The 14,542-nt window shown below is 42.1% G+C and overlaps 1 protein-coding gene across 1 annotated transcript in view; it reads left to right on the forward strand.

Moving 5' to 3' along the window:
- Positions 1 to 14,542, forward strand: part of frk (fyn-related Src family tyrosine kinase) — a 136,226-nt gene that overhangs the window by 95,214 nt on the left and 26,470 nt on the right. Inside the window, exon 5 of the mRNA XM_051925567.1 lies at positions 11,004 to 11,162. Within this exon, the coding sequence (XP_051781527.1) occupies positions 11,004 to 11,162 (159 nt within the window). The remainder of the gene's footprint in view (positions 1 to 11,003; positions 11,163 to 14,542) is intronic.

Here is a 14,542-nt window from a genome sequence, read left to right on the forward strand (position 1 = left end):
ACGCCAAGCACCTTCTTGCTGTTACCCTTACTACATCTGCTGTAGTTTCCCAACTGTCTGGTAATTCTTCACTACCACCCAGTGCCTGTCTAACCTTCTCCCTAAACTCAACCTTGCAGTCTTCCTTTTTCAACTTCCACCATTTGATCCTTGGCTCTGATGGTGGAAGTTGAAAAAGGAAGAACAATCCTATCCCTGTGGAAGAATAATTTTAGGGTAACATAGCATTCATCTTAAAGAAATAGCATAAACGGTTAATAAATGTGGGAAACCAAATAAAGGTCAAGTGAACAACAAAATGTACACTGAAAAATAAGAATTGGTTTAGGAAAACTACTGAGATGGTCAAGTAAATAAAGAATGTAGCAGAAGAAAGGCTGATGTAATATACAAATGTACTGAAGGATAACTAAGAGATGACTAAGAAATCAGATAGATAGATACTTTATTAATCCCAAGGGGAAATTCACATACTCCAGCAGCACCTTACTGATACAAAAAACAATATTCAATTAAAGATTGATATTAAAGCAGGTAAAAACAGACAATAACTTTATATAATGTTAACGTTTACCCCCCCGGGTGGAATTGAAGAGTCGCATAGTTTGGGGGAGGATGTCCTATAAACTCGAATGGACAGTTGTTATATGCACAGAAATTTCAAGGGTGGTGGCTCATCTCAAAAGGTATAAGAAGAACCAGAATATAATATAATAGACTTTTATTTTACATAAATCATTTGTGTGTAAACCAACGAACCAACCAGAGTAAAATGTATGCATTGATTGACACTGTATGTAAATTCAATAGTTTATAAAATGAACCTCTATCCTTTGTTTCTCTGACCATTCTGACCATGCTATAACAGACTGCTTTTGAAGAATGATCCATCCAAGGCATTTTGCTGAGGAGTAATTAAAAGATACAATGAACGACTTTTTCTCCTGCCTGATTTCTGAATTGTCCTGTTAGAGGATGTTTCTTTCTTTAATAAGATGTTAAATGTCGACCACATCCCCCTCATCTCTTCTTAATCAAGTAATGTTATCCACTATGTTTATGTAGTTATTACTTACGCAGCAGAAGAATGGATTTTCTGCATCAGACTAGCTATGGATCAAACGGGAAACAACCTGAAAGTGTGAAGCAAGTTAAGCAGTTTAGGGGATCTGATAATTATTACAAACAATTTGTAATGAATTTCAGCATAATTATCTCCTCATTCGTTTTTATTGTCTGCAGAAGCACATTTGGTATTTGAGATGTTGAAATTACTTTTGAGTACTGCCACAGTCTCCAGACATCCTGATACAATGCAATTTGCATTGCAATTTATTGTAGGAGTGGACACATCCACTGTGGGGATAGGTGCTACCCTGTCTCAAGAATTCCCCTAAATTAAGTGGAATCATCCCTGCAGAAGCCTAATAAAAATAAACTAAAATGTTGGGGGTCCGGAAAAATAAGTTTTACAATCATGTTATGATGTTATAAATTACTTATTACTGGGTTTGCAAGAAAAGGCTTCAAAGGGATTAGCATATCACACACATAGTCCAGGTACATCTGCATTTTAAAAAGTGACGGTTCTTTATGGTGCTTGTCAGACGTTCAAGGTCCTGTGACTTTTATCTACATACTGTTTCATTCTAATTTCGTATATACAAAAGAGTAACATTTTAGTGTTCAGCCAACACTGAAGCATTACCTGATATCCTGTTTAACACGGGGTGTTTCACAAATTGTTCAAAATCTCTTTCAGGAATTCAATCCAAGTGCATGCTTCAAATGCACATCTTAATTTGCTAGTACTCTAATTCTTTGTATAATATATGAGATGAGTGCAAATGTCATAATTTACAATACTACAAATTAATAATCACCAATTAATTATTGCAGCTGTGGATTGGGAGACCCGGACACAGACAGGCAGACACGATTAAAGCCATCACCACATGTTTATTTACACTAATATGTACAATAAGTCTAAGTGTACCGCCACACAAACCCCAACAGTCCCCCCCAAAGTCCAGGCTTCTCAAATAGCCGTCTCTCTTTCTCTCTCCAGGCCTCTCCTTGCCGCCTCCTCTCCGACCTCGTCCTTCTCCTAACCCGACTCCAGCCTTGATTGAAGGGAGGCGGCTCCTTAAATAGGCAGGCGGCTGATGACCACACCCGCCCACCTGCCACACTACTCCCCCGCAAGCTGAGACCCCCAGGGGCCAGCGGCCCATCCCGCGAGGGCAGGTTTTCCTCGGCGGCAAGCCGACACGTCCCAGCCTAGGGCCCGGTCCTATAAAAAAAGAGAAACGGGGCGGAGACGTTGCCCTGACGCGGCCACTCAGCGCCCGTCCTCTGTCTGTGGGCCAGCGCTCTCCGCTCCGACCGGCACCCCGATACTCTTTTACTTGGACTCACCATCCGAGTCCTCCGTGATCCCCGCCATGGAACCGCCAACGGGAGCACGCTCGCTCTTCTCCTCCCAAGCTGCAGGTTTTCCCTCTGCCTCAGCAGAGGGCGGCCTTTCGTGGGACGTGTGCACCCAGCAACACGTCCTCCCATATCGGAGGAGCCAGCTTTCTTTCTCCAACTCCTCCTCTTACTTTGGGATGCCGCGGCGGTTCGGGTCTGCCTATAGGAAAAGGACAGACCCTGCCCCGCCGGCGTCTGTAGCTTTACGGGGGCGGTCCTACTCTCCGTCCCCGCTGTGCTCCCTCGGTCAGAAGTTCCAGCGCCGCACTGTTCCTCTCTCGCCAGCAGCGCTTGTGCTGGCGCGCCCGCCGTCCCTTCTGATCCTCGCGTCTCTGCCCGGAGGGCACATCGCTCGGGTGGCGGCAATCCGACCAGCAGAAGGCAGTTCTCCAGCTGCTGCAGGATCGCTGCCAAGAAGAGAAAGTCAGTCGACGGTGTGCTTACCTGTCGATCAGCGCCACTCGCCGACTGCTTCCTATGGGCCCTTTCCTCCGGCCCATTTGGGCTTCTGACTGGCACGGGATGGACATTCCCTGGTGCCACCTCCATCCAATCGCTGGCGGGCACACAGGACACGTTATCCAACACCGTGCCTGTCACAAGGAGGGACTTGCGGTCAGCGGCCATCTCGTCCCACTTCTGCACACGGGGACGAGACTCTGGCCAGCTCCGCGGCTGCTGCAGCTGTTGTAAGTGCAGCTTCTCCTTCCCGGTAGCTCTCCTTGCTGCCGGCGCGTTATCGAGCCGCCCCTGAAACACAAAGTCCATCGGCGGACCGCTAACGGTCCGGGCAATAAACTGTCCCTGCGGGATTGGGTGCACGCCGCCCCTGCGGCATGTGGGTGAGCTCCCCTGCTGTGCCGGGCCATCCACAGACATTTTCTGAAATGCAGGTCCCCACCTTGTCCCAGGTGGAGCATCCTGCCGACTACGCCACTGTGGATTGGGCGACCCGGACACAGACAGGCAGACACAATCAAAGCCATCACTACACGTTTATTTACACTAATATGTACAATAAGTCTATAAGTGCACCGCCACACAAACTCCAACAGTCCCCCCCCAAAGTCCAGGTTTCTCAAATAGCCATCTCCCTTTCTCTCTCCTTGCCGCCTCCTCTCCGACCTCATCCTTCTCCTCACCCGACTCCAGCCTTGATTGAAGGGAGGCGGCTCCTTAACACTAGAATTACCAGAGTCTACGAAAAAACTTGTAGATCCGGCCCACCTTAAAACCGTTCTCACCTCTCTTTTGTCTTCTAAATGTGCCGATTAAGAGGAGTAGCAAGCAGCTGGCTATTCCATCCCCTACCGTCGCAGAACGTTCACTAACTTTTCCCAGCTCATGCCTTGTTTGATTATCTGGGAGTGACTGAACTGCTGGAGTTTTAGAATGGAAATAATAGATCGCTATCTGGAATACATGCATTTCATGCGTGTTCCGTTTCTACAGTAATCTGTGTAAACACATTGCTAAAACAGAAACTTTTTCATATTTTAGTAATAAATGTTACAAAATGTAGGCATAAACTATAGAATCTGTGAAGCCTGAAGTCCAAACATCAAATAAACACTTTCACAAAAAATTCAAGGATGATACAACAGCTTCCGTGGCTTAACGCTACGGTTTGCTGACTTGGGGCACAGCAGCCCTGTCATGCTACAGAGACGTGAGTTCGATTCTCAGGTTTGAAGAAAGTGTTTTTTTTTTTTTTTCCTCAAACGGACATTAAATTTATAAATTGGTATGCACTGTAAATCATTAAGTTTAAAATGTCAATCACGGTCAATCATTTCTGTTGATTAATTCATGCTTTTTTTCTTAGAGTCAGAACAGGAGCTTTTTCAGCTTATTCAGCTTCTGATATGACTCAAACAGCGCCAGTATAACTTCACACCAGATCTGACGCTGTTCGTTTTCAAATAATATTGCATTACTTCGACGATGTTTTCTGATTGGTACTATTCGCGTCATAAAATGATTTCTTCAAAACGTCACATATATTTGTCTTTCTTTTTTTAAAATGTGCGTTGTAGCACACAGCAACTGGCCACCTGCATGTTCTTGCGCACACTGAATAAGACAGTGCTATATGCAATCATCAGATTCAAATGTTAACAGTTATATAGCACGGAATGGAAATCAGCAGTTCTTAGCATTCCACCACGCAAGCTGTCATATCAACCGCTTACTGTAACTTGCTTTCTTTTTTCTTCGGTTATAGTCTTGAATAAAAGTGCACGGCGGCACTGTGGCGGAGTGGGTAGCGCTGCTGCCTCGCAGTTGGGAGACCTGGGGACCCGGGTTCGCTTCCCGGGTCCTCCCTGCGTGGAGTTTGCATGTTCTCCCCGTGTCTGCGTGGGTTTCCTCCCACAGTCCAAAAACATGCAGGTTAGGTGGATTGGCGATTCTAAATTGGCCCTAGTGTGTGCTTGGTGTGTGGGTGTGTTTGTGTGTGTCCTGTGGTGGGTTGGCACCCTGCCCAGGATTGTTTCCTGCCTTGTGCCCTGTGTTGGCTGGGATTGGCTCCAGCAGACCCCCTGACCCTGTGTTCGGATTCAGCGGGTTGGAAAATGGATGGATGGATAAAAGTGCACTTGTTTTGTTATACTTTTACATCAATATATGTTCCTGTGTTTGAGCTACATGGGCATGCTAAAAAAATACACGTATAATGCCACGAAAAGTGCATGCAGACACTTCAGTTCGCAAGCATTGGTACGACAATGCAGTCACAAGTACACTGCAGAGCTTTAGCGCGTCTTTATGTGAAAACAGCAGTGTCAGATGGGGAGTGTGTGATTATTGCATATAGCGCTGAAGTTACTGCTCTTTACTATGCTTTCCTCTGCATGTCCTGGAGTACAAAAGAAACAACATACAGCAACACGTGGGGACTGGCAAGATTGTGGGAAAAAATACATGTGGTCGTATGTATCGTGATACACTGCAGAGCTATAGCGCGTCTTTATGTGAAAACAGCAGTGTCAGATGGTGGAGGGGGGGGTGGTAGGGAAGGATCCTGAACGCGACTGAGACAATGAAAAGTGAATTTAAAAAAAAAATAAACAAAGCTAACCTTTACAAATATCATAAATTACACCGGCTGTTACAGACTGAAATCAAATGTATCTTTTTATTCTAAAATAGTGAAAATAAGAACACTTCTCAAAAGGGAGTTGTGCTGGATCGAACTCATGACCTTCTGATTCCCAGTCAGCGACTGATATCGTTGCGCCACGAAAACAACGATAGCTAATGAGTGTCAATGTCACACACTAAGGCGGCTTTTTTTTTGGCGGTGGCTTTCTTTTGTACCTTTTGTGAAAGTGTTTCTTTGATATTTGGACTTCAGGCTTCATACATTATATAGTTTATGTCTACATTTTGTCATTTGCTACTAGAATATAAAAAACGTTTCTGTTTTAACAATGTGTTTACACAGATTACTGTAGAAATGCAACACATATGAAATGCGTGTGTTCCAAATAACAGTCTATTATTTCCACTCTAAAACTCCACTTCACTCCCAGATAATCAATCAAGGCATGAGCTGGGAAAAGTTCGTTTACGTTCTAAGTCGTTGGGGGATGGAATAGCCGGCTGCTGGCAGCTTGTCTTTATCAGTACATTTAGATGACAAAAGACGCTGGCGGAGAGGTGAGAACGGTTTTAAGAAGCGAGTTTTTTCGTAGGCTCTGGTAATTCTAGTGTTAAATAGGCAGGCGGCTGATGACCACACCCGGCCACCTGCCACATAGCATAGTAGCGTCTCCTATAAAACGTATTGTTAGAAGCTCAGCATATACTAATTTCAAACTTTTTAAGCTTTCTGGAATTTGGTTTGCAAATTTTTTTCAACAACTCCACAACCGTTCTGAAAATAGTTTCTATATACAGTAATCCCTCCTCCATCGCGGGGGTTGCGTTCCAGAGCCACCCGCGAAATAAGAAAATCCGCGAAGTAGAAACCGTATGTTTTTATGGTTATTTTTATATATTTTAAGGCCTTATAAACTCTCCCACACTATTATAAACATGTCACGCACAGTTATACAGCATAAACCCTTTGTATTCTCTTAGATATTAGGTAAGATTCGTTGAAATTATGTATGTAAACACAGTTTACATACAGTAAAACCTAAATATTATTTTAAAGATATCGAGCGTCTCCGATATCAGTACGTTACAGCCATTACAACAGACAGGCCACCAGCAATAAATACGTACAATACAAGAAAAATTGTATACAGTAAAATGTGTGTACAGCGACACTAAACTATGTACATATAATAAGTACTGTACGTAAATAATTAATTATGGTTACTCACCAACAATGACACGACGACTTGTCCGATAACGATGAGTTTAATTTTACTGCACAACAAAGGATAGCGTTACAGCTCTTCTAAAGGAGCCTCTTCAGGCGACTGTTTAGCACCGCCGTTGTTCTTCTTCCATCACTCTTCAATCCAAATCCCTAAAGCAGATTCCATCCATATTACTGCCTTATCACGTCCACTTGCAACTCGTTTTGCGCCCTGATTAAAGGACACTGCGGCCGTAGATCTTATATGCTTTTCCTCCTTTTTAAATAAAAAGAATCGTGGACTCATTGATGCTGTAATGTTGTCCTGCAGCGGTGTAGCTGTTCCCTTCCTTCAACATATCCAAAACTTTTACCTTTTCTGCAATCCCGAAGCATTAGCAGTAATGTGCATTAATTCTGAATGAGTGAGATTATACTTCCTGGTTACTGTAGCACTCCGTTGCTGAGCCAATCAGCAGCACACAGGAACTTAACCGCGTGCTTTGATTGGGTAGCTTCTCAGCCATCCGCCAATAGCGTCCCTTGTTTGAATTCAAATGCGTCCCTTGTTTGAATTCAAATGGGCAAATCAACTGAGGAAGCACACGTAGTGTAGACCGCAGACATCCGCGAAGTAGTGAAAAATCCGCGATATATATTCACATATGCTTACATTTAAAATCCGCGATGGAGTGAAGCCACGAAAGACGAAGCGCGATATAGCGAGGGATCACTGTACAGTTATTAATCCTATTTGCCATTTTGTGTGACAGCAAAAAAAAAAATCCCTTTTCACCTTGAACCCTTAATCAAAACTCCCACATCTTCAGGCACAGAGAGATTCTGGCTAGATCTACTTCTGGGCTTCCGTAAAGTATATTAACGCCCTAGGGCAGTGGGAAGGAATTCCCTCTTGCACTTCAGGTGGTTCTTCACTTTCAGAATGTAAGCACCATAGAAATAATATGGTGTACCCAAGAAAGCAGGCCAACCATATTGTTTTAGGGCTATGTGCTGCCTTCTGACAATATGCCCTTCTAGGATTTTTATAGAAGTTCCACATTGATTTACAATATTTAATTCAGCACTTTGTATAGTCCACTATTCTAGTAATAGTGGCCCCTGCCAACAATACAGTAAATGATTGCTACCCTCCTTTAATTCACAGACTAGAATAATGTTTTTTTTTTATTCCTGGAATGTACCCAGTGCTACTGGGACAGGCTACTTAATAAGCAGGTTTATAAAACAGAAGAGTAAATAGCTTTTATTTGGATTAGACATTGGTAATGGTGTTCGGTAGGCTAAATGAGTTGGCAGGCAGCATTGTTGCTACTAGGATAGCCTGCCAATACAGAAAAAGGCAAAGAATGAAAATACACTAATAAGGCATGAAGATTTTCAATTGGAGATTGTTAGTATAAACTGTAGTTTGCTGCACCAGAATGCATTCTGGAATAAAATGTGAAGATGAGATTAGGTAAGCGAAGTAGTCTGTGGCCATCGTCACAGCCGGAAGTGCTGCCAGAAGAAGGTAATTGAGTACCTGGGGCACTTCCGTGTGACCTATAAAAGGAGCCAGCTGCCACTACTCTGGGTAGTAGAGAGGAAAGAAAAAAAAAGTGCTGTGACCTTTGTGTTGGGGCTTTGGAACTGTGCTATAAAGGTGGGAAATGGGTGAAGGCAATTCCCATAAGGAAAAAGGAAAAAAAAAAAAATAAAAGCATGTGCTGAAATTGTGTCCTGTGTCTGTCTGTATTGGGTGTGGGCAGCAGGAGCACCCTCTACAGTACAGTCATTTTCCAAATATTTTTCAGTAATAGTGTATTTTCTTAAGTATAATGTTAGTCAAATGACCCCTGATTCACATCATGTGATCAGTGACACATTTACCAAAATTCCCATGATTATATATACTGATTACACATTTGTAGACACTGTAGCCTATTAAGATCAGCTGATCCCTGAACAAAAGTGGAAGAATTTTTCAGAACATCTGGCATTTCATTAACACATTTCTAAACACTTCATTCCTTCATTTTGTGTTTGCTTGCATTTAAACATCCTTTGAAGAATTTTAATGTGTGAATGTCAGCCTCACCTCCCAACAAAGATAAAAAAATAAAATGACTATTTAAATAAAGTAATACCTGAACTCCTTTTAAAGCTATGTAATTGCCTGCCACAGCATGGTAATTGCCATGCAGTTTTCATAAAACCAAACTGCTGTCTTCCCATCAGGGTTCCTCTTTTGAGTTAATGGACCTGAAAGTAAACTGAGATGTTGCAATTGAAATTTTCACTATAAATAGAGTAAACTGTTTACTTATTTTCAGGGTTCAAATTGAAATGAGCAACTTTGAACAATGTCAGTACACAGAGTAACTGGCAGGGCACAGCAGGGCACTTATAGCTGTCTGATTAACTATAGGATGTAAATCAGCATGAAGCCAGAGATTTTCTCTCTTCTAAGCCTTGTCATTTAGAAGATGATACAATTGAATGAGGTTTCATAAACCTAATAAGCCATGCATGCTTAATGAGTGAAACAGTTTAAGTCTGTCATTTATTTTTTGATTCTTATCAGTTGACTTGTTAAGTTAGCCCAAACTGCTGTGCTGTATGATCTCTAAATTTCCTTAAGAGACTGAACTATTTTGGACTTAGATTTTCAAAATGCCATTGTTCATAACAATTGAGCAATCTTTTCTACCATACTGTAAATATTTCTTTGATGCATGGCATTCTGTACATTATTTCTGATTTGCTTGCAGTTATGAAAATGAACGCAGTGTGACAGAAAATGTCACATTCTAAATAAGCATTTTAATAACTGTTAATTTGGCAAAGAGATTTTCTGCATACTTCTTTTAAGTCAGTGGCTGTTTACGAGAAGAAACTAAGTACATTTCCTTGTCAATTAAAATACATTCTTCATTTAATTTATATGGCAGTAGAATGAAAAGAAAAAATGACTGCCCTGACAGTGTGCATGAAGTGGATGACACGTTATTTTCCAAATTTAGCAACAATGTAACATATCTTGATAGATGTAATTGCTCTCTATCAAATTTTAGCTAGTTTTTAATTCTCCATTTAAGACCGCTGTGGACCCCATAGTCAACACCATCACTAGACCCTTTACACATTCTCATCTATGGTACATTTGTTTACATTATATTATGTTACAATTGAAGCTGTTATCTCAAGTGATTTGGTTGGGCTGAGAGGTCTCGTATTGTTTAACCTGAAGTACAGTGATTTAGCCACTAGGCCAGTACCGTCTTTAAATGATTTTCATGAATAGTGCCTTTCTTAACCTAGTTTCTCGGTAGTTTTTATTTGTAGGCTTTAAAGATTTGCTTTAAAAAAAATCAAAGCAGTTACCAGACAAGGATGATAAAGAATAAGCACAAAAATAAAAATAAATGCATTCAATAATGCAGGCTCAAACAGGACATGACGTTCATATGGAAAATTTATCCATCCATCCATTTTCCAACCCGCTGAATCCAAACACAGGGTCACGGGGGTCTGCCGGAGCCAATCCCAGCCAACACAGGGCACAAGGCAGGAACCAATCCTGGGCAGGGTGCCAACCCACCGCAGGACACACACACAAACACACCCACACACCAAGCACACACTAGGGCCAATTTTGAATCGCCAATCCACCTAACCTGCATGTCTTTGGACTGTGGGAGGAAACCGGAGCGCCGGGAGGAAACCCACGCAGACACGGGGAGAACATGCAAACTCCACGCAGGGAGGACCCGGGAAGCGAACCCAGGTCCCCAGGTCTCCCAACTGCGAGGCAGCAGCACTACCCACTGCGCCACCGTGCCGCCCTGGAAAATTTAAATGTTAGTAATATTTAGCAGGAGGACCACCAACATTTGGCTTTTTATATATTTTTTAGGTGGACTAGTCTGTAAATATATTGTGTTTTTAGGAATGAAGACTGAGTTTGGTGTCTGTTCTAAGCACACTATGAGAGACATTTTTTCTTTTCTTATTTTGGAAAATAGGAATTGCTCTAATAACATTGAGTTGAAATTCAAAGGTCCTTAAAGTTTTACTTTCAATTGCACTGCTTGATCATTTATATCATACATTACTAGTTAATAGCATGGATTCAGTGTGCCTCATCCCATAAAAATACAGTGTTTCTATTTCATTTCTGTTGCTTTTGTTGGTTAAATCATTTCTCTTTTTGCATTAGGCAGTATGGACCCAAATGATTTCCTGAGAGAAGCACAAATAATGAAAATGCTGCGCCATCCCAGGCTTATCCAACTCTATGCTGTTTGCACAAAGGAGGAGCCAATTTATATTATTACTGAACTGATGAAAAATGGAAGTCTTCTGCAGTATCTTCAAAGTACGTATCTGTTACTATGTGTACAAATTGCATGTACAGTATATGTAAAAAACATAAGTGTTAAAATATCAAAGGGGCATAGGTGCCAAAGAATACAAGAAGTTACACAGGTAACATTTTCATGCAGAAGAGCTTGTTTCTAATGCTATTAACCTCAAATCAAGTTATACTTTTATTTATATATATATATATAATATATCCATCCATCCCTCCATTTTCCAACCCACTGAATCCGAACACAGGGTCACGGGGATCTGCTGGAGCCAGTCCCAGCCAACACAGGACACAAGGCAGAAACCAATCCAAGGCAGGGTGCCAACCCACCACAGGACACACACAAACACACCCACACACTAAGCTCACACTAGGACCAAGTTAGAATCGCCAGTCCACCTAACCTGCATGTCTTTGGACTGTGGGAGGAAACCGGAGTGCCCGGAGGAAACCCACGCAGACACAGGGAGAACATGCAAACTCCACGCAGGGAGGACCTGGGGGGTGTGTGTGTGTGTGTGTGTGTGTGTGTGTGTGTGTGTGTGTATTATATATACACAATACAATACAGTTTATTTTTGTATAGCCCAAAATCACACAGGAAGTGCCGCAATGGGCTTTAACAGGCCCTGCCTCTTAACAGCCCCCCAGCCTTGACTCTCTAAGAAGACAAGGAAAAACTCCCAAATAAAAACCTTGTTGGGAAAAAATGGAAGAAACCTTGGGAAAGGCAGTTCAAAGAGAGACCCCTTTCCAGGTAGGTTGGGCGTGCAGTGGGTGTCAAAAGAAGGGGGTCAATACAATACAATACACAGAACAGAACAAATACTCAATACAGTATAAAATAAAAAAAATTTTAGAAGTAAAAAAAAAAAAAATAAACATTTTAGAAGTACGGAGCAGAATTTAACAGTAGATGATATCACATACAGTAATCCCTCGCTATATCGCGCTTCGCCTTTCGCGGCTTCACTCCATCGCAGATTTTATATGTAAGCATATTTAAATATATATCGCAGATTTTTCTCTGCTTCGCGGGTTTCTGCGGACAATGGGTCTTTTAATTTCTGGTACATGCTTCCTCAGTTGGTTTGCCCAGTTGATTTCATACAAGGGACGCTATTGGCAGATGGCTGAGAAGCTACCCAACTTACTTTTCTCTTTCTCTTGCGCTGACTTTCCCTGATCCTGACGTAGGGGGATTGAGCAGGGGGGCTGTTCGCACACCTAGACAATACGGACGCTCGTCTAAAAATGCTGAAAGATTATCTTCACGTTGCTATCTTTTGTGCAGCTGCTTCCTGAAGAGACATGCTGCACGGTGCTTCGCATACTTAAAAGCTCGAAGGGCACGTATTGATTTTTGACTGTTTTGTTTTTCTCTGGCTCTCTCTCTCTCTCTCTCTCCCTGCTCCTGACGGAGGGGGTGTGAGCTGCCGCCTTCAACAGCTTTGTGCCGCGGTGCTTCGCATACTTACAAGCAAACAGCCCTATTGATTTTTGACTGCTTGCTTTGTTCTCTCTCTCGCTCTCTCTCTCTCTCTCCTGACGCGCACTCCTTTGAAAAGGAAGATATGTTTGCATTCTTTTAATTGTGAGACAGAACTGTCATCTCTGTCTTGTCATGGAGCACAGTTTAAACTTTTGAAAAAGAGACAAATGTTTGTTTGCAGTGTTTGAATAACGTTCCTGTCTCTCTACAACCTCCTGTGTTTCTGCGCAAATCTGTGACCCAAGCATGACAATATAAAAATAACCATATAAACATATGGTTTCTACTTCGCGGATTTTCTTATTTCGCGGGTGGCTCTGGAACGCAACCCCCGCGATGGAGGAGGGATTACTGTATACATACATATATATACATACACATATATATATATATATATATACATATATCTATACTAATAAAAGGCAAAGCCCTCACTGACTGACTGACTGACTCATCACTAATTCTCCAACTTCCCGTGTAGGTAGAAGGCTGAAATTTGGCAGGCTCATTCCTTACAGCTTACTTACAAAAGTTAGGCAGGTTTCTTTTCGAAATTCTACACGTAATGGTCATAACTGGAACCTGTTTTTTGTCCATATACTCTAATGGAGGAGGCGGAGTCACGTATCGCGTCATCACACCTCCTACGTAATCACGTGAACTGAAAACAAGGAAGAGATTTACAGCACGAGTCAAACGCGGGAACGAAGGTAAATGACGTTAATTGTTGAGTGTCTTTTAATACTGTGTAAGCATACATATTAACACGTGCAATTAAACATGTGCATTTACGGGGTGATTTCTCAGGCTTAAAAGCTCGCCTTTTATTAAAAGGGTAAATGCAAACTGTTTTCATTCAGAAGGGCACAAACCACGTTTAGATTTCATGCTCAACAGTAAGCTCAGCACACAGCTTGGTCATATTACAACCGGAGGGTGAACTGAAAACGTGCTATACAAAGAGATCCTTAACAAATAATTATTGATTCATTTTCCCTCAGTTTAACCCTTTAACCGCCAACTCCCTAAATATTCCCCACGCCAGGCGAAATCTGAACAATTTTCATTTTTTTACTTTTTTACATTTTTTTTTTACATTTTTTACATTTATTCAAGCAGTATTGACCACTAAATGTTGTGCAAGTTCTAGAAATGGGCAAACACATAATAAAACACAAAATGTACCTTTTCTCAGGCTTCTGGATTTATTGTCTACAACAAAACGGAACAGTCAAAAGTAATTCAAAAGTCAAAAGTAGTTCAGTCAATCATAGTTTCATTCCCAGTATTTGAGTTTGCTGTGCCACAGGCCAAAGCAGGGAACTGCACAAAGTCCTGGATTGCTGGGACACTTCGAGCAGAAGGTCTTGACGTCTCTACGCTGACCCTTCTTTGAACAGACACGACAGCGTGCCTGTGGCTTGGTCCAAGTTGGTGTTGGTTCAAGTTTGTCTGGAAAGTGACGTTCTGTGAGCCTCACCACTGCCTCTACTCTATCTGCATGTTGTTCCTCACCAGAGAAAATGAAGGCTGCAATGACGTCATGTTCAAACTGCAGAAATGTTTTTGTGCCTCCATTTTTCTGGTACAAAATGTGAGCATTTAACATTGCCATTTGGAGCAGATGAACTGATAACTTTTTGTACCACTTCATAGTTTTTCTTGCAGCCGAATAGGGTTCCAATATTTGGTCCTGCTTGTCAACAGCACCCATGTTGCTGTTATACTCAATGATGCATTGAGGCTTGTAACGGACATCAGTAGGTGATGGGCGTCCTCTTCTGCGGGGAGCCTCCTGCACAGACTCATTGTGCTGAGTTGTTAGCATGTGAACATCTTTTTTGTCTCGAAATTTCAGGCACAGCAATGGGCCACTGCGGTATGCAATGTGCTG

This window comes from Erpetoichthys calabaricus, chromosome 3 (assembly GCF_900747795.2).
Source record: "Erpetoichthys calabaricus chromosome 3, fErpCal1.3, whole genome shotgun sequence".
NCBI classification, from domain to species: Eukaryota; Metazoa; Chordata; class Cladistia; order Polypteriformes; family Polypteridae; genus Erpetoichthys; species Erpetoichthys calabaricus.